This window comes from Cyphomyrmex costatus, unplaced genomic scaffold (assembly GCF_001594065.2).
Source record: "Cyphomyrmex costatus isolate MS0001 unplaced genomic scaffold, Ccosl1.0 scaffold59, whole genome shotgun sequence".
NCBI lineage: Eukaryota > Metazoa > Arthropoda > Insecta > Hymenoptera > Formicidae > Cyphomyrmex > Cyphomyrmex costatus.
This window is the reverse complement of record NW_017280071.1, coordinates 270,006-294,809: the sequence shown is the minus strand read 5'-3', so window position 1 is coordinate 294,809 and position 24,804 is coordinate 270,006. Positions and strand designations below refer to the sequence as shown.

Here is a 24,804-nt window from a genome sequence, read left to right as displayed (position 1 = left end):
ACCGAACTCGTAGAGTTTATGCAAGATTTTGCGCCTAAATTGAATATCTTTCAAATCATAACCTTTTCAGGAATAAAAAAGTTCTTTGTCCGTGTGCGCGTTCGCCAAGTTTCGCCCAAACAGAGATTTAGATAGTCGTAAAACTAATTAACTTATTATTTTATTATCGTGCTGTCGCGCTCACTCATACTGAGCAAATCTTTTTTATCTGATTTAACACGGACCCGAACCACGTCCACTTTCAACGATACGATTTTATCGGCGAGACGGCGGGTCACGAAAATGAACGTGGTCGTAGTTCCCGCAGCTCGAAAATGGACTTTGGTGCCGTTAGTATACGGGGAGTTCCGAGTTAGAAGCATTACAAGAAAAAGGCCTCCATGGCCGCTCTCAGGTTTCTCTTCTGATTATAGTCGGGAGTCCGAGTCTCCTATAGTTGAGTCAGATTCGGGAGCCTGTAGTGTGATTACGGCTTAACTTCTATCGCTGATCGGCTGATTATGTAAAAATATGACAGCAGAGAAGTTTTCTATGCACTAAAATTTCTTTAAAAGCTTCAGAGGCGTAAATAAGAATTACAAAGAAACCGAGATATTGTTTATCTTTACTGGTACGTAATATTATACTCCTTGTTCTTTCGTTTTTACATGCATGACGAGTTACATTATATTATACTTTTCTGTATAGATTATACTGTCTCAAATAAAAAATTGTTTACCAAATTGTTACTTTTGTGCAATGCGAATAAATTGCAATGAGTTTTATTGTTTGACAATGTAACAATAAGTATCGTTATTTTCTTTGATATCATTTACTAGCTGATCAGGAATTTTGACTATATGTTTAGTCTAATTTTGATCAAAATTGATAATTAACTTTTATCAATGTTATTGGTAATATGAATAGAATTATTAGTCATTTTTAATTAATATATAGGAGAAAAGATTAGATTAAAAGCAAAGAATTATATGGAAATTTTTCGTTTCAAGCAATTCTTCATTTCATTTAATCGCAAATTAAATTAATTAGTGTTTGAACGTAATGACACTCACAAGAACTCACTTATTACAATTGTCTAGAACTGTGTGATTTGATTCTCCTTAAAATATATTATTAAATACAAAAATCTAAGAGACACATTTTTGTTATCTGTTCAGTCTCATTATTAGAGATTTAAAAGGTAAAGCAAACCCTCTAAAATTAATGGGAATAGGAATATTTTGAAAATATTAGATTTTTGAAAAATCTGAATAAAGTGAAAGTGTGTATATAAGAAACCAAAAGAGTTTTGTCCGAAACATTTTTCTGTACATCACTATTGTTGATTCATAGAAATTGAATGTAAAAATTAACTCTTCTTTCTAATTCTTTTAGTAATATTAGATATAAGAATTAACTCTTCGAGGAATTGTTTCTTAAATTTGATTCTTAAAGTTTCTTATTGATTTGAAAAAAGTTTCTTATTTGATTCTTAAAGATTCTTTAAGTTTTTTAAATTTATTTTTTAAATTTGAAATTAGGCTGTTATAAAAAAAAAACATCTTTTTGTGTTTGTAACAACATATTTTAAAGCAAATCGAATCAATTCCAGAACTTTGTGGCAGACTCAATCACATTCAAAATCTAAAAACAGCTGTTGAATTATAACTTTACATTTTAAAGATGTACTGAAAGTTTCTTTCCATGATCACATAGAATACTTCTTTACAGCATGAAAACCATGCTAAAATACTGAAACTTTGAAATATTGACTGTGTTTTTCAGGTACATTATGATTAACCATGACGACATTATTTGGATGAAATGGGGTACACCTATGTTCAAGGGACCTCCCACAGATGTCTTTCACTATGCACGCAATATACAAAACAACAAACAATGCGGGCCATATGAGCTGATGTATGTGGACTGCATGGAAGCATACGGTTATCATAAAGGCAAGGAAAAGTGCCGATTGATACTCGAGGATTTGTATGAATGTATAATGGGTATAAAAAGAAGACGTCGCCTGTTTGCTATGGAAATGGAGCGAAAGCGTCAACTTATTGATGGCGAAAGAAAACAATTTTACGAAGAACATACTCCGCCACTTGACCTGTATTAAATTTTTCCCATTTTATCAGGGGAATGCATATAGTTTATGTGTAAATGTATCAAACTAAAAGGATTAATTTGATAGATGACAAAAGCATTTTATCTATAGAAAAACCTCTCACATCAGTTTATTGTTTTTGAATTCTTTTTATTTTCCTGGAAATGTTTTATTCGTTTACCAGGTACATTCGAAAATAAAATCCATACCTTCCTTAGCGATTGTAGCATTCGGAACAATAATGGACCGATCCAACCGTAGCGTTTAAAACGTAGTGTTCAGAGCATTTGGAAAAAGTAAGTGGATCGCAGCCCAATACATCATCGTTTTTGCTCCAACTGCCTCACCTCGGTTGCGATCCTCTTGCTTCTTCCAAATACTCTCAATGTTATACTCCAAACGCTATGCTTGGATTGGTCCATTACTGTTCCAAATGCTATAATTGCTACATAAACGCTCCAGCCAACCCACCTCCGAGGTGAGGTAGTTGGAATGAAAACGAAGCATTGATGTATCAGAGTTGCTGGGAGCGTTTCGAAGCTTCAAATGAATCAATCATATCAGTGCTACATATGCTCTGTAGCGTTTGAAGCGCTAAGTGGACCGCAGCTTTAATAGAAGGCTGCGCAAGGTTTTGTATGTTATTTATACTCTCAAGATTTACCGGCCTTTTTAATTTTTATTTAACATTGATAATAACCTGACTGATGTTGAAACGTTTATATGTAAATAGTCCATTGATTTATTAAACTAAATTATTTTGACTCATAATCCTTATTATAATTACTACCCTGATAGCAAAGCCTGCGGAAATAGGCTTGGAGCAGACCCTGCTGACAGAACTTGACGATAGATTGACAGCTCCGCTGCTTGATGCTTGTTGCGTCTAATTTAAACTAGACATCCTATCATTATTGTTCGATATTTAAAGAAAAAAGATAGAAAAAGCTTACAGAGCGTAAGCGTGGAAAACTAACGCAGCAAAGATATTTTGAAAATAAACAGAGTGAGAGGGAAAGAGGGAGATAGAGAAAGCGAGAGGGACTGAGGAAGGGGGAGAAAGAGAGTGAGAATGTAATATTTATAAGCCATCATTAATGTATCATAAATATTTATCTCATTAAGGTGATAGGGCATGCGTGGAATATAATAAATATTAATTATTAAAGCCCTGTGTCCACGGTGCTAGAACTCGGTCCGAATTTTAGGACTGAGAAATGTGTAACCAAATCAACTTGCCGTTAAAATTACATGTTGATTGGCTACACATTCTTGGATTCAAGAATTTGGATCAAGTTCTATAGCACCGTGGACACAGGGCTTAACAGGAATAAATATTAAAATTTTAACCTATCAGAAATCGCGTATTCCGGCGTAGCTAGTATCTGATAAGTTGAAATTTTAATATTTATTCCTATTCCTAATATTTCCTTCATTGTACGCAGAGTGCTCTGTTATGTCCTATATGTATTAAATGTGAGGTTATGTACACTCAAATTGTATTTTTTCTGCCATTTCTCTTGTAAGGTTCAAAATCATAATTTAAAGGTCTCATGATCATCATATTCAAATATTTAATTGAAACATATTTTATATGAACTACTTATGTCACTAATGATTGAAAAATTGAAAATCAGTCTTACGATTGCATATCATCATTGGGCGCATTCAGCAGAAAAGAGCGCTACGAGAGCGCTTGCTGTTATTGGTGTATTCTTCTAGATCATCCAATCAGAATTTTAAATCTGGAAGAATATACCAATAACAGCGAGCGCTCTCGTAGCGCTCTTTTCTGCTGAATGCGCCCATTGCTTACATATGCACAGTCATACACAAGTTTTTTCGTATTTTAGAGTTCGTGGGCTCCGCAGAGAATAAGAATTTCAACCTATCAGAAGCTGTGTAATACACAGTTTCTGATAGGTTCAAATTCTTATTCTCTGTTCTTTATTCCTTTTATTCTACACAGCCCATTTTGTTAGGCTTTTTCCAATCCTTGGGATACATTACAAAACGTCGTTTCCTCTCCGAGAAAAATTTTACTCTATATACTGTAGTTTATGCTACGTGTACTACATATTTCAAATAAAATTTTTCTCGTAGAGCACGTAGAGAACATTTTGAAATGTACCTTTGGATATTCAAATCTGATTCGATTGCTCTCCCACCGGCACCCTTCAATCGGAAGGCGTGCGTAGAGCGTGCTTTGTGTCGCTACTTTGAACACTGGCCATGTCGTGTCCAGTTTGCCTGCGGGAGCCATTAAACGTAAGCATAAAGCTGTTAATTCCTTAAAGAATTGGCTGGTGTTTTATTTTCACAGCTTTAGTTTAACTGGTAAGTCAATTTTGCTAAGTTGCTTCGAACTTTTTTTTATCTGTTTAATCATTATATCGAACTTAAGATTCCACACATGTTCGAAATCAATTCTCTTTGCGATTATGTAAACGGACCAAGATGTTATATATCGTTCAAAACTGTTGGCTTTTTGATTGTTAGGCTTGATACGATACCGTAATTCCGAATTTAAGACTTGATCATATCAGATTCTGCACCATATAGTGTCTTACAACTTATTTCAGGAGTGAGAAGGTATGTGTATAGAACGGATTTATTTTACAAAGAAGGTTAAGATTTACTCAGAGCCGGATTGTTCCATCTTTCGGTAAAGTTTACCTGTTAGGTAAATCTGGCAATCCGCGCACGTGATTGGCAATCTTACTACTTACTTAACAGGTAAACGTTACCAAAAGATGGAACAATCGGCCCTGAATGCCAAAAATTGTCTATAATTGTAACAGATTGTTCTTAATTGTTTTTGTATTTATCACTGTTATCAGAAATGTTTAATTTGTATCAACTATTATCACAAATACTTGTATAGGCCTCTGTACACGGTTAATAATACTGTCAGTATTAATGAATATTGACAATATTATTGATTGTTTGTGGTTAATATTAATAGATTGACGTAGAATACTGATGATGATTTGGATTTAAATATATGCTTTTTCCTTAAGATCCATGTCGCCATAGATAATAATATACATCAAACTGAAGTGAAATATTATCAATAATACCTGATCGTATAAGATGGTAAAAACTAATACATACTGTCAATAATACTGATTTAGTATTACTGACCGTGTAGGGAGGCCTTATGGAACAACTTCGTCATTTATCTATTATATTCTATTATTTATCTATATTCTATTATATTTTATTATATTCTATTATATTTTGATACCTCTTTTATCCTTTAAGTACTGAGGTAAAAATTTTTTTTTTCTTGATTTTCGCCGAATTAATGTGCCTTTAACTTATCTAATTTAGATTATATAACATAGATATTAAAACTGAGACGAAAATAAAGCTAAGAAACACTATAATAATTTTTTTGTAAAAAGTAGTGATGTTTTGGGGTCAGTTCTTGATATATATTGATATATATTGGTAGATATCTATTTGAAAAAAGGTACAATGCTACTGCTGTCACTCACATATCATTGGTGGAACTAAATCTATACTTATAACAAATGTATTTAAAAACAAAAAAATTAAGACAATGTTTTGTTTTTTTTTTCATCTGCTTCCATAGATGACCATAGACAAACTTCAATACTTGAAAGATATCTTGTATTCTGATATTAATTCTACTTCAACTCAGTTTCAGAATTCACTATTAACTCTTAATTAATATTCAACTTATTTTACATTTTATTTCAATTATTAAAAATATTGAATAGGTTAAATTTTGGTTAAAAGTTAATCATGAGTTGCCAAACTGAGCCTTAAGGCCTCTTTCATCAACTTCTGATTAAATTAATTGACAACTCGTAGAAGTGCCAGCAACAGTTTAATGTATCAAGACTCCTCTCTTTTTTTTTTTTTTTTCAAGATGTGAGAACTGTGTTCGGTTCTCACATTGGTAAACGTGATTAATTGAGTTAACTATCGACTAGCGTTAATCAGAGTTGATGAAAGCGGTCATTACTGTAGCCATGTTTTGATATAAGTCACAATCTGATTCATGATCACACGATCACAACGCTTACAATGCTTATAAACATTATTTGTTTTTGTTTGTCATTTGACAAACAACAAGAATAAAATGATTTTTTAATATTATGAACGTCAATCATGCACAAACCATAGCCATACAGTAGGTCTGTTTTTTATTCCTTACTAGTGTATACGGTGAAATAAAACAAAAGTATATTTGTTTAATTTCAACTTATTGCATCATGTACACTTTTCAGTTCAGACAGTATAGTAAAAATAGACCTGCTGCCAGTACTTCTTCAGGAAAATTTTCAGTATACATAATGTAAATTACAGATTTTCAGTATCAGCAGTATATATTGGAACATAGCCTGATTATCTATGTAGTATATGAAATACTGAATTATATATGTTTCAATTAACTATAATTGATATTAAAAATATCAAAAAATGATTTGCATGTTTTTATCTATAAAGTTGTTCACAAAACAGTATTAGGTAGAATACTTGAATACTTATTCCAGTTATTCCTAATATTGTTTAAATAATGCAGAATTAAATTCATCATTCGCAAAGTAATTATAATACTGTATATATTTTTTCCAGCTTGTACGATGTTATTTCTTTTTTTTTCTTTTCACATTGGAGAAAAGAAAAGAAAAGACGAGAAGTTAAAAAGAATAGATCTATTAAAATGATTAAAATCAGTGATTTCGATCGAAATTACATTATGGATGAAAATGGCCTGATTATGATTATAGTTCAAGACTCCTCAACTTTTGGTTTTGATTGGTTCCATATCTTTTAGTAAAGGCATTTACAATTTCAAATATTGTATATACAGGGTGAGTTATTTTAAATGAAATATCTCGAAAAGTATAAAAAATATGGAAAAATGTTTTAAACGAAAAGTTCAGTTACTAGAGGAAAAGAAAGTTGTGATTTTGGTTGACCTACGAAAGATGTCTTTAAAGTCAAGTCAAGATTACAAAAAAATTTTTGTAAAGTGATCCTATATTTAGTAAGAAACATGGTTTAACAGCTGTCAAAACGAATGAAAAATACGCTTTTACGAAATGTCAAGCTAAATGTAATGTATACCTATTTTTAGGAGTTCCATAAGTACGAGATAAGTCATAGTATTTTCATAATTAATCATATAATATGGAAATGGCACGAAAAAGTTAATCATATAATATGGAAATGGCACGCAACATTGCCAGGCCGCCGACATATTTGGTATCGCCACCATCAACGCCAACTTCTTGGCTGAGTACTTATAAGAAGCCTAGGATATCTTCTCTAGATCAACCAAAGTCCACTTTCTTTCCCCCTAGTAACTAAGCAACTTTTATTTAAAACATTTTATCGTATCTTTTATATTTTTCAATATATTTTAACGTATCACTTAAAATAATTCATCCTGTACAATTATTGAAACCGAAAGAAACTGAAATCCAAATGAACCTAGTAATTGCTACGATAAAAGAACTAAAACTAAAAGTTGGATTTAGGCTCGGATCGTTATCCGAACCGAAATTTTTTGATCAGAGTCCTTGATTTAAAATAGAGTGATTTTTTAATAATTTGAATTTTTAGGAATTCAACAATGATGCTCAACAATCGTATGTCAACGTTCTTACGACTGGCTGTGCAGGAGCAGCAATGGCAACAGCAGAGGGGAATGGCCACTCTAAAGGCAATTTCTATACGTTTGAAATCTGTAAAAAATATTCAAAAGATTACCCAATCTATGAAGATGGTGTCAGCAGCTAAATACAATCGTGCAGAACGTGATTTAAAACAAGCTCGTCCTCTTGGCGTCGGTACAAAAGTGTTCTACGAGCAGGCTGAGATTCAAGCATCACCAGAGGAACCGAAAAAGCTTATTATTGCTGTGACCAGCGATCGCGGTCTCTGTGGCGCTGTGCACACTGGTGTATCTCGTAACATTCGTGATCGGTTACTAGCCGATTCTAAGGAACGCGAGGACACGAAAATCATATGCATTGGCGAGAAGTCTCGTGCTATTCTTCAACGGCAGTTCGCGAACAACATACTTTTCGTCGCGTCCGAGGTCGGTCGCAAGCCACCCACATTTAACGATGCTGCCAAGATAGCTATACAGATACTGAATAGTGGGTATGTTAACCAAACTCAAGAGCTAAATAAAATATAACTAGAATATAATTATTACCTTAAACAGTTAATTTGTAATAGATCTATATTTTAAACGAAACTTTTTGTATACTTTATTTTTTCACTTTTTTCCATGTTAGAGAAAAAAAAAGAAAAGATAAACCCTGTAAGTTTAGTTTAAAAAGAACAGACCTTGTACCAACTAAGATTATTTAGGCCTGATTGCACCAACGTGATTTCGATTTTAAGCGAAACTTAAACTGTCTCTTTCTTTGTCTCCCTTTCGGCTTTAAAAGAAGATAAATAGAGTTAAAATCAAGAAGTGTTGGTGCAACCAGGCCTTAGTGTGTATGAAGCAAGGGTGCGCTCCCATGGGATGCGGAACTACGGAACGTTCATGATTGGTCGTGACGTCATTCCGCCGATTCCGTTCCGCTAAAGTGTGTTTTCCTGTATCCCATGGAGCGGAATTTACGGATGCGCAATCATTGCGAGCCAATGACAAACGCTATTCCAGTAGATCTAATGAGAGTGAACTACGGAAAGACTCTTGCGATTGGTCAACGCTAATTGCGCATTCCGCAAATTTCGCTCCATAGGACATAGGAAAACACACTTCAGCGGAACGGAATCGGCGGAATGACGTCACGACCTCTATATAATCGATGTGAATTTATATACTACGTATGTAGATTTGTAATTACGCGCCGAATATTTTTCAAATTTGAAACGCAAATTCTACTAAATTCCTGCAATAATATCACGAGTTAAATTGACTAACAATTTAACAATTTGTTATCCTTTGCGCATCTTAGACTGATCTTATAATGTTGAAAAACATATTAAATCTGTAAATAATTTAATTTTTATTGTGAAAAATATTACTTCGGCTAGGAATCGAACCCGAATCTTTTGCATTCCGTGTGAGCGTCCTAAACCTTTAGACTACCGAAGCTTGCCTCGGTAAAAATCTACATACGTACATAAATTTATATGCAATTATATAGAAGCATCCAAGATCCAGCTTGATCGGTATGTTCTCATCGGTTTTTACTGGTTTAAATTCTCACGGTTTTATAAGATTTGATATTGTTTATTTTTAATTCTCTAAACTTTTATATTGATTAAATAAATTGCTAAATTTTTGTTGCTTAACTACATATATGGATCTTATAGATATATCATATATAAACTTTTTTTTTAAAGGAGTACCGTACAATATAATTAATAACTATTCTTTTGCAGTTATTCCTTTGGCTCTGGACGTATAGTGTACAACAGATTCAAGTCCGTGGTATCATACGCAGTTGATGATCTACCGTTGTTTGATAAGAACGCAGTGGTTATTGCGCCGAAGTTGTCGGTGTATGATTCGCTCGATGATGAGGTAATACAGAGCTATCTTGAGTTTTCTCTTGCCTCGCTGTTGTTTTACTCGATGAAGGAAGGTGCTTGCAGCGAGCAGTCCAGTCGTATGACGGCTATGGATAACGCCAGCAAAAATGCTGGAGAGATGATCGACAAACTCACTCTCACTTTTAACCGCACTCGGCAGGCTGTGATCACCAGGGAACTGATCGAAATTATTTCTGGTGCCGCTGCTCTGGATTAAAAATGTTCCGGAGAAAAAATTTAGTTTATCAATTTATAGTGCCGGCATATAGGAAGTGGATATGTTACTGAAAGAGAAAGAATAACTGGAAGACAAACCTATTAAATCTGGAGTAACTGTTAATTTATGCTGATATCGAAAATTCAACTTTATTTCAATAGCTACGTTCAGCAGAAGTCAGCGTTTAAGAATTGCTTTGTGCTGTGCTACTAGCAGTTTGAAATTTCTGCTGAGAATGCACTTTTTTTGGTATTCTTTGTCCTTGTATATACCAGTGTATATGTATAATCATGGTGTTACGGATAGTATATTTATCGGTATATATTTATCGATTAAATGTACGTAAGAAAATCTGATTGATGACCGACATAATTGTGAATAGAATTAATATTTTTATTTAGCTCCATTGCAGGTTATGTTTGTTACCTCTCAACATGTTTCGCTTATTAAGCATACTTTCAGTATGCTGGAAAAAATGGTGACTGTTTAGCAAAAATGTTGGAAAAATGCAAACCGCTAGACGGCGTTATTATCTAAATTTAGTAATTTATACTTTAAATATACAAGTATCACACACATATGACATGTAATGGAGATCGCTATGTTCTTATAAATGCTCAAAGTTCGCGCATTTCTTACTTGAGGATCTCTAAATCTTACACACAATATTTATACAAAGATTCTATAATATTATAATTATATCCAACTCTAGTCTCAGGCTGGTATTTATAATCGGTTCTTATTTCAAGATCGTCTTAAGCAATGTCTTATAGGCCTTCTAGAATAAGCCATTATCTAAGTTTTAAGTATTAAGTCATAAGAAATTGACCACTCACATTCGATTGTGATTGGTAAATTTCTTATGATTTAACACTTAAAACTTAAATAATGGTTTATTGTAGAAGGCCCATTAAGGCTATGGCACATAAAAAAATTTAAGGCAGTAAGACGTAAGTAGTAAGCGAATCAGCCAATCACAACCGAGATTTAAGAATACCATTTTAAAACTTAAAATTTAAGAAGTAACGTTGAAAAATTTTACAAGGATGAAATCTTACGGTTACGTCTTTATGGTTAGTCAATCACGGGTTACACGTTACAAATTGCGAAAAAGATCGTTATAATTCCTGACAAGTCCTATCTAACAGAGTTTTATTAAGGTGAAATAATTATAAAGTAGGTGAGATTATTATAAAGTATAAATATAATTTTTCTATATTTTGTTCTTTTCTTCGATGCTTTTTCTCTATTTTAATAATAATCTTCTTCATTTCGTGAAAATCATATAACTTAGCTTTATACACGATCGAATTTCTAATCAAAATATTGATATTGAAAATGGAACATGAATATTTTATAGTCAGTGAAATAACTGATAATATATATAGTATGATGAGTCAGAGGATTTTGAAAAAGAAAACGTGAAAAAGGGCCAATAAGTGCTGTTAGAGGATATTCTCATTTTTACAATTCATTTTTGAAGAAATTTAATGATACACAAATAAAAGAGAAAAAATTCATGGATGGAACTTTTATTACTTATGAATGTGTCAAGTAAGATCTAACGTTATATGACACACAGAGTCCACGGACAATTCTAATTTGTAATTTTCAGAAATCGAAAATGAATACACCCAGCAAAGACTTCTCAAACTCAACAAAAACCAAAAGGCACAAAGGTTATACTCGAAGCACGCCTGCCTTGGTTTCTTCTTTTTATTATTATTATGATTATTATTATTAGGTAGAAAGGCTGCAGGATTAATAATAATAATGATACTGGGCCATTGACATCCGCGTAAATGGTATGCTCATGGTCTTTATACCATGGGACATGGGTATATGCTCGTCCAGTGGTAGATCACTGCGCAGGAATTGGAGTGGTGGGGGAGTTCACATATCACATGTGATGTCACACCTCGGCTGTTTCCGGAGCGGTTCGTGTAGGTTCGGCTCCTTGAAACAGGGCCGCTAAGTATTTATCCAGTAGCTTCATCCGCTACTACTACTGCCCATTGTGGATCACGCATAACAGCTGATACATCATTTTCGATAGCATTGTCGTACGTGCATCAATGATAAAAAGAATTATCGAAAATGAGCTGTGCAGTAAAAGAATGTAAGAATTATAACCGAAAAACGAGAAATATGCCAGGAAGAAAAGTTCAATACTTTTCTTTCCCGAAGGATAATGCAATGGTTTTGAAGTGGTTGGAAGTTTGCAGGTAACAAGACCTCTCCGTTGCTAGTACATTTATTTGTTTTTTTCCTTATATTTCTTTTTTGAAGCCATAAGTTAGTCTTATTTCTAACTGCCTATTTAAATTTCCCTCATTTTAATGACGTCTACTTTGAAAGAATTCTTATTGGTCACTTCTTTGTCATTCGTGATTTCTAGATGCGCAATAAAGCTCTAAACATAATGCAAGGGAATAGCGATAAGTTTCAAAAATGCGTATTTCGGTGTATTCGATTTCTGATAAGTTGAAACTTATTGCTATTCCCTCGCACTGTGTTTAGGGCTTAACATACCCTTGTGTTTATATCATGCCGTGAATGATGCAACAAAAAGCAAAATTGATGCGCCCTCCAAACACTGGACGCCTCTGCGTGCGGTCTTCGTGCACATAAACGTTCTCCGCACCTCCGCGCGCCCAGACGAGTGAAGGACTTCCGATAAATGAAATGAAAAGCACGGTCGAAGTTGGTAACACTTTTCAAAAATATTAATCGAGGTGATGCAATATCTGAATCAGAACGAAACACGTCAGTCCCATTCTGACTGAAGACCTATAATAAAAGATGCGCCAACTGTCCCTCACCACTACTTCTGTCCGACATCTTGTACCCAACTTCTCACCTAGGGCTATGTTCAGATTCCCACCCGAGTGCCACTCAGGTATCCTTCTATCCTTTGCTGCGTTCGGAAATATCACTCGAGTACCCCCGTGTATCGTCTTATCCTTGTTATTCATTCAATGTCAAACAAGGATAAGACGATACACGGGGGTACTCGAGTGATATTTCCGAACGCAGCACTTATTGTTTGCCAAATGTTAAATAAGAATGACATGACACCCAGGGAGCACTCGGGTGGGAATCTGAACACGCCGTAGCCTGGCGGCTAAGAAGACTAGAACCAGGAGAGTCAACTAGCGTGGTGGGGGTAAGTCAAAAAACGTCCGCGGTTATTCACACAATGCGCAGTAGCATTGCACATTGTGAGATCTTAAAGCGGGGAGCACAGACTTTTGCATAACGCATAAAGCATGTGCATAAGGAATTTCATTGGCCCATTTTCTTATGCATGAGTCAATGGACCAATCAAATTCCTTATGCACATGCTTTATGCGTTATGCAAAAGTCTGTGCTCCTCGCTTTACTCTCTCCAACGTGCTCGTTGAAGTGAGCAAGAGCTATAGTAGGAGCATATTGGAACATGTTGGAGCGTGCGACGCGAACAAACCTAAGGGTATGCTCTTGCGCATATTTCAAAAAGGGCCAATCAGAGACTTTGTGCAAGCTTACGCCACACTGAGCGAAAAATTTAAACAGTGGCTGTAGACGCGTTTCATTTAACGTTTGCAACGCTCGCGAGCATGGGTGCGTTTAGAAATTATGCTCAGATAACTCTTCACGTTACACATCATTGTAAAAAAAATTTGAAAATGTACATTTGCTAATTTTCTCATACGACCGAAAAAACAACTGTGTACTCTCTCATTAGAGCCATGGTATAATCGCAGCCGAATACGCTACCGATCATATCCGATTCATCCCGACTCTACACGAGTATAACGTTTAACAATCGATGTCCGTTCGGGCTACGTCATTTTTGCAGTTGCATCATATTTTTGGAAAGTGGCGCCAGCTTAAAAAAATACATAAATTCTATTTTAAATATTTTATTGGCGCTTACCCCCGTATTCATAGTCAGACCTTATACTTAAGGCTTCCTTAAATTTATCTTTAGATACTCAGTAGCCAATAAAATAATTCGTAGATCATCTGAAGATAAATTTAAGGAAGCCTTAAGTATAAGGTCTGACTATGAATACGGGGGTTAATGTATGCATTTTATTGTATTACTAATTTTGCAAAAAAAATTACGCGCATATTCACAAAATTCATTTCTAATACTTACTGCTAATTGTGAATGTGTATTCTGGTTGCTCTTATAATATGCGCATTTGCATATACATGAACGTTCTTGGGCTTTGTTATATAAATTATTGTCCAACACTGTATATATTAGAAATATTTAATAGCCATAACATGTATGAAATAGAAAATCATCGTGTATTATACAAACAGAACTTTCCGCGACTAGATAGTTTTTTAAGGTCATTTTAACGCTTATCGGATCAATAGAATCGATTAATCAATCAAACGTTCAAGGTTGTGTTCATAGCTGATATTTTCTCCCAAATGCTACTATATATTTATTGTTATATAGTATACATATATATACATATATATTTATATTTACGAACAAGTATATTATTCTGTTAAAAATATTTATTTTATGTTTTGTTAAAAATGTATATTTTGAAAAACGTTAATTATGTTCAAATATATTAAAAATTTGGGTTGGCTATTTTTTGGGCTATTTCATTTTTCAAATCGGCTACTTTTAGGGTACCCGAGCGCCACCTTTCAGTTACTTCTGAACGAAAAATATCTGGCAACACTGTATGGAGGTTATGGGTTGTGGCATTTGTGGCAGGATTTGCTTTGCGTGGCAAGAAGGTATAAAAGTGTGAATACTGGTAAAAGCGTCTACCACTTTTATACTAGGATCATCATAATCATCATCCGTTTCCGGCATTTTTCTGAAACGTGGGCAGAAAAATCTAGGAAAGAAAACGATCTTTGTAAATCAGGGACATTCTGAAATCAACATTACAGGTTAGGCTTGAAAAATCCGAAACTAAACCAAAACGTGGACATAAAGAATATAAGGATCCAAAAAAAAGAAAAATGGTCTTTATGTGTAGAACAGAGGTACCGTGAGATTAACATTACTGAGCTTGGAAAATGGGCAACGAGGAAGGACTCGGTGTAACTACTGGCCAGCCGAATCTGTATAAGCAAGATTTATCAAAGCTTGTAAGTTAGCGGTTAGACGCGACCTTCTTCGCGCCATTCACATGACGCCCCGTTCGTTTTAACCTCGTTTGATTCGGTACATTAGCTTGATTTGGCGTTTGCTAACTACATGTCCAACATTCCTCATCATTGTAAATCAAATTCATAGATTCCTTGAATTTTATGATGAGAAGAGAGAAAAAGGATCTGACATCAGACTTTTTGCCACGTTTCTGTGCTCGTGGGCTCACTTGATTTTCACATGGAGAGCGGGAATTCTTGAATTATTAAAGTTATTCAATAAATTATAGCATGTTGTAAAAGGGGTACTAGTGTATAATTTTTTAAATGCAGACAGAATGTTTAGCTTACAAATTGAATTAGCAAGTTTTTGTATACATGTGTTCTTAATTACTTTTTGTTCTGTTTTTCCTTCCTATTCCTACACTGTTAAAAATATATACATTAAATTTCATGTAAAGTAACGGAAGCAAATTTCAAGCAGGTACATTAAAATCGTTCAATGTTGTCAATGATCGAGCATAAAATTATAAGTAACTTAGATTTAACATGCAATTTTAATGTATCTGCTTGAAATTTGCTTCCGTTACATTTACATGAAATTTCATGTCTTTTTTAACAGTGTATTTCAAATTAATAAAGATTTAATGAAAACTGAATAAAACTTGAATTGCAACAGTAATTATAATAATAGTCATATATGGTTCACGTGAATAGGTTTAACATTCTATATCTAAAAGTAAATTAGTAAACAAAGCTCTCAATGTCAAAATAACATTAGAGATAAAGTAAAAGGCAAATACAAGAGTCAGTATAATAAATGGTAATTAAAAAAACTTACACGTAAAATTATAATTTAAAATTAGAATATAATTAAATAAATTTTGATATAAAAGTGTATATATAACATGTTTTGGCTTCTGATTTGAGCCTTCATCAAATGTACAAGAAAAATCCATTATATTATAGTGACAATAAAATTATACGTGTATTATAGTGGGATGTTCAATAAGTGATTCACTGAAAGAACAAATGTTGAACGTAAAGACTGTGTTCCGTTATGCACTGAAAGTACCAAAAATTTGTAGTAAATAAACTATAATTTTTTAGATTACTTCTTTTTTCTCCTTTTTTTTCTATGTTGGTAAGAAAGAAAAAAGATGCAAGAAATTTAATTAAGGAAACGCTTTAGAAAGCAACAAAAATATTGTAAATTGTAACGATTTTAAATTTGATTTGATTCTAGCATTATTGTATTGAAAAGTACTTACATTCTTCTCTTTTGATTTTGTGTACAGGATGTAAGTAAGTTAACTGCATTGTCATCTGAAGTAATCAGTAGACAGGCTACAATCAATATTGGTGAGTACACAAAGTTTTAAGTATTATGAATTAAAAATGCTATACATATATTTGTGTTATAAAATATATGTGTTGAAGGAAAAGTTCTGCAGTATTTTATTAGCTTAAAATTGTTTATTTAAAAAATTAGTGATTATACCATTTGATAGAGCAAAGTTTCAGCTTTAAGAATCTGAGTTTTTGATTGTGGTATAATGATTTTTAACAGAGTTATGAGCAATTAAAATAAAAATGTTCCTTTATTTGCGAATAACTTGGAAACAAAAAATCGTATTTTCAAAAATAAATTTTTCTCAATCTTTTCAAGCCTTCACTCACGTTAGATAATAGAAAATTTTTGTAAATCTTTTTTATTGATATATAACATACTCACAAAGTGAGAAGAAAAATTTCTTTTCAATTTGTAGTTTTTATATGTAAAAATTCATGTGAACTAAAAAATTATAAATACCTTTTAAAAATAGAGATCTCGATCTTTAAAGCTTTTTTTTAATATAAAAAATGATGATACCAAATGACTCGTATTGATAATAATCAAAGGAAGAGACGTGCCAAATTGAGTCTTGTACACCGGATGTTGATGTGTGTAAAACTTTGATTTATTGTAAATGTACAGTTTTTCTTACGTTTCGATCCACAGTTTGGATCCTTTTCAAAAAACTTCTATTACAATATAAGCATTGTGCTACCTAGAACACTATGATTAGAATTAATATAATGATTAATAGAGGCTTGCATAAAGTTGTTGTCAGATAATAAAACAAGGTCAGTCAATTTATATAATTGAGAATAAGAAATATAAAGTAAAATATTAAGATTACTAGAGTGATTATAAATATATATTTGAAAATAATATTGTGATTAGGTAACTTTAAAAGTGAATATTAAGACTAATAATAAAAATAATTATAAATATAAAAGTATAACTGATAAATACAATAAAGTATGAGATATATGTGTGAGACTGCATAAATGTTATTATATTAATAATATAAATGTTAGATCGTTTTTTTTTTTAATTTTGTTTATTTTTGACGAAGATATTGTATATATAGTTTATTGTATATATAGTTTATTGTATATATAGTAAGCTAATAAAAACCACAGAACTTCAATCCAATAGATAAATGTATGATACATATGTATATAAATTTGTTATAAATAATAAAAAATGCGAATATGAGCCAATAAGTATACGTTTCGATCTCTGCTTAATTGCAATAAAGAAATATTATCATACACATTGTCATCTAGTGTCGGCTCATATTGGCATTTTTTATTATTTATGATTTATTCTTTTGAGCCTTTAATTATTACTTAATTTGTTAAATTTGTTATGTAGGAACTATTGGACATGTAGCACATGGAAAATCAACAATTGTGAAAGCTATTTCAGGAGTGCAGACTGTTCGTTTTAAAAATGAACTAGAAAGGAATATTACTATTAAACTTGGTGAGCATACTTAAATATAATACATATAAAGAAACGACGGTCTAAATCGAGCGGTAATAATTATTACCGCTCGATTTAGACAATTGTTTCTTTATACTTTGCATTGTAAAAAACGAGCGAAATCTAATTAAATATATTGATTCTTTTCTCCATTGAAAATTTATAAATTTTGAAAAGAAGTTAATTTTGCACAAAATATATCTTTTTTTGTAATAAAAATTACTACAAAAACATTCTTTTGCACAAATATTTTGTACATGTGCAAAATAATTTTTTTTTATATGTAAAAGATGTAACAAACGTTTAAATCAGATTTGTCCAAAGCTTAGCTCGCATGTTAAACGCTTTTCCCTTCGTTTACATGGCTCTAGTTTTCGTTATATGCAGTAATCCCATGATGGGATTGACATGGCCAGTAGTAACTAAGATACTAAAACTGGTATTGTCAGCACTGCAACCGATACAGTAACAAGATTTTAATCCAACTAACAATTCAACTAGAAAACAAGCATTGTGTGCCACTGGTTTAATGCTTGTTTCAACAAATATAGTTTAACTTGGAAAGACAATTGAAAAATCTATAAATTTCTCATATGAGGTCATAAATTAAGTAAACCTCATTTGCTAACATGCTCCTGTCATAGTTCCTATTCACTCCAACAAGCACGATGAAGTAAATAGGAGTTATAGTAGAAGCGCGTATTGGAGAATGCAACACGAACAAATCTATAATGCCATTTTTTTAAATGGTTGATAATTTTGTGAAAAATCAAGATAAAATGAAGATGAAAATGATGATTTTAACAAAACATCTGTTTGAAGATACACGTGATTGAAAACTGGTTAACTTACACTCCAAAATCTTGAACTAGGTGAGAGATCAAACTATTATATGAATTCTATATATGTATATATATATAATATATATACATATACGGTCTTGTGTAAAAGTATTAGGCATCTTATAACTACCAAGTTATTTTAAATTGTGATAAAGATAGATAAGAATAAAACTATATATACTTTCAATTAGTCAATATTTATTGCTTTTATTAGTATTTAGTAGATCCACGCTTGTTTTTAGTCCATGCAAACATTTAACTTTTCGGGCTATTTTAAACTGAGATTTGCCTTGTTCGTGTAAAAATTGAATCAGCAGCGCTGTCGTGCATTTTTTAGGCATTATTTACAGAAAAGAATTCAACTTTCAAAAATATGAGCAATAGAATATGAAACTGACGCATATATTTTCATCACAAGCACCGACAATAAGACAAGATTAATACTTCATTGAAAAAATACAAATATTTTTAATTGATGCCCTCTATCATTTATTATTTCATTGAAATCATATCTGTGTTTACATTTTAGAGTAAAGGGCTGCGCGGAATAAAAGGAACAGAGAACAGAATAAGAATTTCAACCTATCAGAAACTGTGTATTCTACAATACATGATTTCTGATAAATTTAAATTCTTATTCTCTATTCTCTGTTCCTTTTATTCTGCGCAACTCCTAAACATACCATCCAACGAATCACACAAAAGAACAAATTCTAAGAATGTATATTGAATATAATTATTGGGTGATTGCATAAGTTCGTGCCCGATTTAAACATAAAATGTGCTAAAAGTTGAATTATCTATGTTTAGCTTCTCCGCAATCTCCTCAATTGTAATCCTTGGGTTTGTTTTTACCAAGGCACGCACAATATCGTCATCAATGTCGGAAGGACGTCCAGAGCGAGGTTGATCTTCCAAATTAAAATCACCATTTTGAAATCTGCGAAACTACGTTTTAATTGTCCGAAGAGCAGGAGCACGATCTAAATAAACGCTCTGAATGTTTTTTTGAGCAGCCCCAACACTCGTGCCTTTCTGAAACTCGTATAACATTACATGCCGGAAATGTACCTTTTCGTTCTCCATTTTGAAAAATTTCTTTTACGCACAAATCGACTTATCTGAATGATGTCTGACGCTAAAGTGATTCATGATACTATCACTTATTTAGAGCATACAAAAAAACCAAACAAAAACACCAAAAATCTGCAATAAACATAAAGTTAGTGACATCTATGAAAATCGGGCACGAACTTATGCAATCGTCCAATATAATAATAAGGATGCCTAATACTTTTGGACGTCTTTCGTCGTTATCCGATGTCTAACTTCTACATTTGTTAAGCCTTTTGATATTGTAAGTTTTTTATAAGTGCCAGCGAACCAATCTGGTGTCTCTTAAGGGGATTCTAAAGACGATTAGTCATATTGGAAATAGCACGTACACACAGATGATTACGTGTCATTGACACATCACTACAATCTCACTTACGCATGCCACACATAAACATAAATTATCGTAATTACGTTTTAATTAGACTGTTAAATTCAATTTTAAGAACCCCACACCGTTTTTTCATGCAAACTACTTGCCTGTGGACTGCTATTTCGTAAATACAGATCGTATAGCTTTTATATGAAGTAGATAGGCCTGTTCTTTTTACTGAATAGGTGCACAGAGTGCAATAAGTTGAAGTGAAACAGATATACGTTTATTTCACTTCAACTTATTGCACTGTCTGCACCAGTTCAGATAGTACAGGCAAAAAAAACAACCTAATGTTGTGATGTTGTGCAACAAAGTGTCAGCTCTCAAACGCCATATTGGACTAAGAAATAGTAAAGTAGAACTCAATTTCGAAATTTTTTGTCGTTTTCAGCATAGATTTTACCTCACAGGCACATATTAATACGTATACTTCAATCCTGGAAAAGGATTTTCGAATCTGTGAATGACAAAAAAATATTTACCATATAAAAATTATGTTTTAGTCGATAATACAGACGATTTTAGGATCCTCTTAACCCCTAACCTGGAGGACCAGGAATCATTAGATATGGCCATTACATAAGGCCTGTTCTTTTCGATTGAATTTTTGCACCAGTTCATCTTTTTCCTTTTCTCTTCTGGAAAAGAGAGGAAAGGAAGAAAGATCATCTAGTGCAAAACTTCAGTCAAAAAGAACAGATTTATAGATAACCTATAGTTTAAGGGTGCAAACCCTACTCTCATTCCGCGTTACGCTATTCCGCTGCATGGGTTTGCACCCTAACGCCGGAGCGACGTTGGTGATCATAGATCCTCTTTATGCCCGTTTCCACCAATGTAGATTAATTTTAATTTCGGTTTAACTTCCTGTTCATCTTTCTAATTTTTAGAGTTGGAAAAAGACGAAAAGGAAATTGAACTGAGATTAAAGTTAATCTATATTAGTGGAAATGAGCATTAATCATTAGATGGAGTTATTTTCGGCTCCTTACACACAAAAAATCGCTTTTTTTCTATTTATTTTTGTTGAAATTTAAAATATAATTGCAATTATGTAATTCAGAGATACGTTCCACGTTAAATAATTTATTAACCGTTTTACTATTTAAATACCATCAACAATATAGAGCGAAAAATATAAGAGAAAGAAATAGTGTAACTTTCTGATGTTGTTAAGGGTCGATAGGAATGACAAACCAACTCATTTATACCTCATTTATATCTCATTGGTGCAGCTATATATCTACATTCAAACTATTTACTATATATTGTCTCGTAGAAGAAATATTTTGCCATTAAACATGTTTTGGCTATTTTTTACGAATCTACGAAACCTATTAAAGAATCAAGTTTTGCAAATTTATTTTTAAAAACATAATAAGATAATATGCTTCTTACTTATGGTCTTCTTCTTCTAAATTTAAATGGCCCAGGTTCCGGAGTGACCGGATAAACGTGGCCAGTCGTACTTATGCACAGTCAAAGTCGGTAACACTTTCAAAAATATACAAAGAAGAGCACCCGTCCGTAACGGTCGGATGGTTCGTCGGAACTCTTCTTACTTATGGTACAGATACATATTTTTATGTTGATATTTTATTTCCTAGAAATAATAAAACCTTTTTGGTTTCTTTTTTTATGAAACTGCGAAGACTCACACTTAGCAGGAGTTTGCAAATTCTTAAAAAATTTTTTAAATAAAATTATGTAGGTACATACCTTAATGCAATAGTATATATTGGATGTGATATTAGAAAAAACTTTTACTTTGTTTTTTATCCAAAAAAATTACTCTGTACAAGCCTTCAAAAGCCTTTCCTGACGCGTATCACAATTTAGGCCTGTTACACAATATGCTGTATATCACTGTCGAATATCGGATACATGTGTATTTAAGTTGTTGGGTGTCACAAAGTATCGTCTGGAGTCTGTTGTCGATGTCACAAATAAGTGGGAATGCCAAAATATTAGGGACAGTGCAATTTTTCTGTTATTTTTATGTCAATATTGCCAGGCTTTACATAGAACTTACAAATAAGATAGAATAACCAGAACAGACATTAAAAATAAAAATACTTCACGGAATTTCATTAAGAGGCACTTGCAAAATCAAAATTAATAGAAAAATCGCGCTGTCCCTAATATTTTGGCAACCCACTGTAAGTCAACGTTCATCTTTTTCCATCTTATGGCGCAGTATTAAGTAAATTAATCTCTATATTTCTGGTAATATTGGATTAGGAAAAGTTTTTATAAATCGGAGTCTAATTGAAACATATTTTTTAAGTTGTTTACAAATCTTTTATTAAATATGTGTCATTTTAATCAATGATCTTTTGCCATGTTTCGGATAGAATCCATTTTTTCATCGGTGTAGAACTTCTTTGATTTCTCAGTAAAAAATCGAGATAAATGATTTTTGCAAGCTCTTGAAGTCAGCTTTACTCCATTAAGAAAGTTGTGCTAAGACTAAAACAAATAAATTATGTAAATGCCCCAAGATAGCTTTATAATCAGTGTTTAGCTTCTTAGCTGTGTCATAGCTGCTTACATGACGATTTTCTTCAATTTTTTGGAAGATTTTCTCAATATTTTCCACAATTGGCCGATCAGAATGACTCGCATCTTTGATATTGAAATTTCCATCTCGAAATCGATGAAATCAATTTATTACTGTTTTTCTAGTTACAGTATCCTCTTTATAAATACAACAAATTTTTTCTGCGGTTTGCACAGCATTTTTTTTTTATAATAAAAAAGTAAAATGTGTTGGAAATGATTTTGACGTGGATGACAAAGAGCGTCCTAGTCATCAACCGAAAAAATTTGAAGATGGAGAATTGGAGGTATTATTTTAAGAAGATTCATGTCAGACGCTCAAAGAATTGTCGAAAATATTAAATGTCGATGTGTCAAGCGTTAGCAAACGTTTAAAAGCAATGGAAACGATCGAAAAGTTAGAAAATTGGGTCCCACATGGATTGAAAGAGATATTGCAAAACGTTCAATCATTTGTGAATTGCTGCTCCAGAGACAAAAACGGAAGTCGTTTTTGCATTGAATTGTGACTGGCGATGAAAAATCGATTCGTTACGACAATCCTAAACGCAAGAAATCATGGGTGCGTCCCGGCGAACCAATATCAACGCCAAAACAGGATATTCATGGAAAGAAGGTCATGCATTGGTTGGGATTAAGTCGGTGTCGTGTACTATGAGCTGCTGTAACCGAGTCAAACCATCAATGGTGAATGTTACCGACGTCAATTACTCAATTTGAATCGAGCACTCAAGAAAAACGTCCGTAATAAACAAAAGACATGATAAAGTTATTCGTCTCCTTGACAACACCAGACCACATGTTGCACAACCAGTGAAGAAAATCTTGGAGACACTTGGATGGGATGTCTTACTTTACCCGCCCTATTTACTAGTTGGTCCATCAGATTATCATTTGTTTTGGTTGACGCAGCATGGTCTTTCTGAGCAGCACTTCAGTTATTAGGTCAATCGGAAAGGTCCGTCCGTTTTTTTGCAAAAAATATGATTTTATTTAATAAACAAAATGAAAAAGTACATCAATCAAAATATTGTTCATCGTTAGCAATGACTTTTCCATCTTTCGGGTAGCAAACGATTTCCGCGGCGAAAGAATAACTCATCCTTGGATGCTATCCAGTCAGAGATCCATTTTTCGATGTCTTCATAAGAATCGAGGCGTTTCTCAACAAGTGCGTGAACCATCGACTGAAACAAGTGGTAGTCGTAAGGGACACAGTTTGGTGAATGAGTCGCATGGGGTAGCACTTCCAGCGAAGTGCTTCCAATGTTTCCTTAACAGCCTTAATGACGTGAGGTCAAGCGTTGTCATGAAGCAAAATCACTTTATGCTATCTTGTCTCATATTCGTTTTTCGCGCAATGCTCGGCTCAAATGGATTATTTGTCCTCGGTAGAGATCTCCTGTGACTGTTGGACCAGATTTCAACAGCTCGTGGTACACTATATCCTTCTGATCCTACTAAATGCAGAACATCGTCTTCCCATGAATATTGTGTTTTGGCGTCGATGTCGATGGCCTGGATCGCAAATGGTTTTTCGGCGTTTAGGGTTATCGAAATAGATCCACTTTTTATCGTCAGTCACAATTCTATGCAAAAACCCCTTTCTTTGTTGCCTAGCAAACAAAATTTCGCAGGTTTTTCGCCTTTCAATGTCTCTTGACTTTAGTTCATATGAGACTCATTTTCCTTCGTTGTAAACCTTTCTTAAGGCTTTTAAACGATCGGAAATAACAGATTGAATACAATTTAATGCTTCTGCAAATTGTTTTTGACATGGATTTTCGTCTATCAATGCTTGCAATTCTTTGTTTTCTCTTGGCTGTTCAAAACGCTCTTTATCCTCCACATCAAAATTACCACTTTAAAAGCATTGAAACCATTTTCTGCATGTTTTATTGGAAGAAGCACTATCACCACTTCTACAAGCATTCGATGAGCTTCAGCTGCAGTTTTCTTCCATTTGAAGCAAAAGATTAACACTTCGCTCAAATCGCGACTTTTATTTGGCTCGAATTTCGACATTTTCGATGTAGTAAGAAACAATGTTATTGATGCAAATGTATACTTTTATATACTGAATTTTATTGACAAATGGTAAAACTAAAAAATTAAGCTTGATTTAAACATTAGAGTTCCAGCTAT

The 24,804-nt window shown here is 33.1% G+C and overlaps 3 protein-coding genes across 6 annotated transcripts in view; all 3 read left to right on the top strand.

The window, feature by feature from the left end:
* Window positions 1-400: 400 nt before the first annotated feature.
* On the top strand, window positions 401-2,639 carry ND-15 (NADH dehydrogenase (ubiquinone) 15 kDa subunit). Its single transcript, XM_018546803.1, has 2 exons — window positions 401-610; window positions 1,765-2,639. The coding sequence occupies exon 2, from the start codon at window positions 1,772-1,774 to the stop codon at window positions 2,102-2,104; it is 333 nt and encodes a 110-aa protein (XP_018402305.1). The 5' UTR covers window positions 401-610; window positions 1,765-1,771; the 3' UTR covers window positions 2,105-2,639.
* A 1,687-nt stretch (window positions 2,640-4,326) lies between these two features.
* ATPsyngamma (ATP synthase, gamma subunit) lies at window positions 4,327-9,968 on the top strand. 3 transcript variants are annotated; one of them, XM_018546775.1, is made up of 4 exons: window positions 4,354-4,429; window positions 4,592-4,684; window positions 7,694-8,236; window positions 9,479-9,968. In XM_018546775.1, exons 3-4 carry the CDS (start codon window positions 7,704-7,706, stop codon window positions 9,843-9,845), a joined length of 900 nt encoding a protein of 299 aa, XP_018402277.1. In that variant the 5' UTR covers window positions 4,354-4,429; window positions 4,592-4,684; window positions 7,694-7,703; the 3' UTR covers window positions 9,846-9,968. The 3 variants fall into 3 exon arrangements, with proteins under 3 accessions (XP_018402280.1, XP_018402277.1, XP_018402279.1); XM_018546778.1 differs by lacking the exon at window positions 4,592-4,684 and having other exon boundaries at window positions 4,327-4,360; XM_018546777.1 differs by lacking the exon at window positions 4,592-4,684 and having other exon boundaries at window positions 4,360-4,429.
* Window positions 9,969-14,547: 4,579 nt separating this feature from the next.
* Su(var)3-9 (suppressor of variegation 3-9) overlaps window positions 14,548-24,804 on the top strand; it is a 28,218-nt gene continuing 17,961 nt past the window's right edge. The window contains exons 1-4 of one of the 2 annotated variants that reach the window (XM_018546769.1): window positions 14,548-14,753; window positions 14,848-14,954; window positions 16,253-16,316; window positions 17,659-17,769. In XM_018546769.1, the coding sequence (XP_018402271.1) occupies window positions 14,883-14,954; window positions 16,253-16,316; window positions 17,659-17,769 (247 nt within the window). In that variant the 5' untranslated portion in view covers window positions 14,548-14,753; window positions 14,848-14,882. Of the gene's footprint in view, window positions 14,754-14,842; window positions 14,955-16,252; window positions 16,317-17,658; window positions 17,770-24,804 lie in introns of both variants that reach the window. The other variant, XM_018546768.1, reaches the window with a different exon arrangement.

Bases quoted from the DNA above. Each gene is read 5' to 3' on its own strand.
- ND-15 (XM_018546803.1), top strand. From the start codon at position 1,772: ATGATTAACCATGACGACATTATTTGGATGAAATGGGGTACACCTATG.
- ATPsyngamma (XM_018546778.1), top strand. From the start codon at position 7,704: ATGATGCTCAACAATCGTATGTCAACGTTCTTACGACTGGCTGTGCAG. The intron at 8,237-9,478 runs GTATGTTAACCA...ATTCTTTTGCAG, and splicing joins ATACAGATACTGAATAGTGG to TTATTCCTTTGGCTCTGGAC.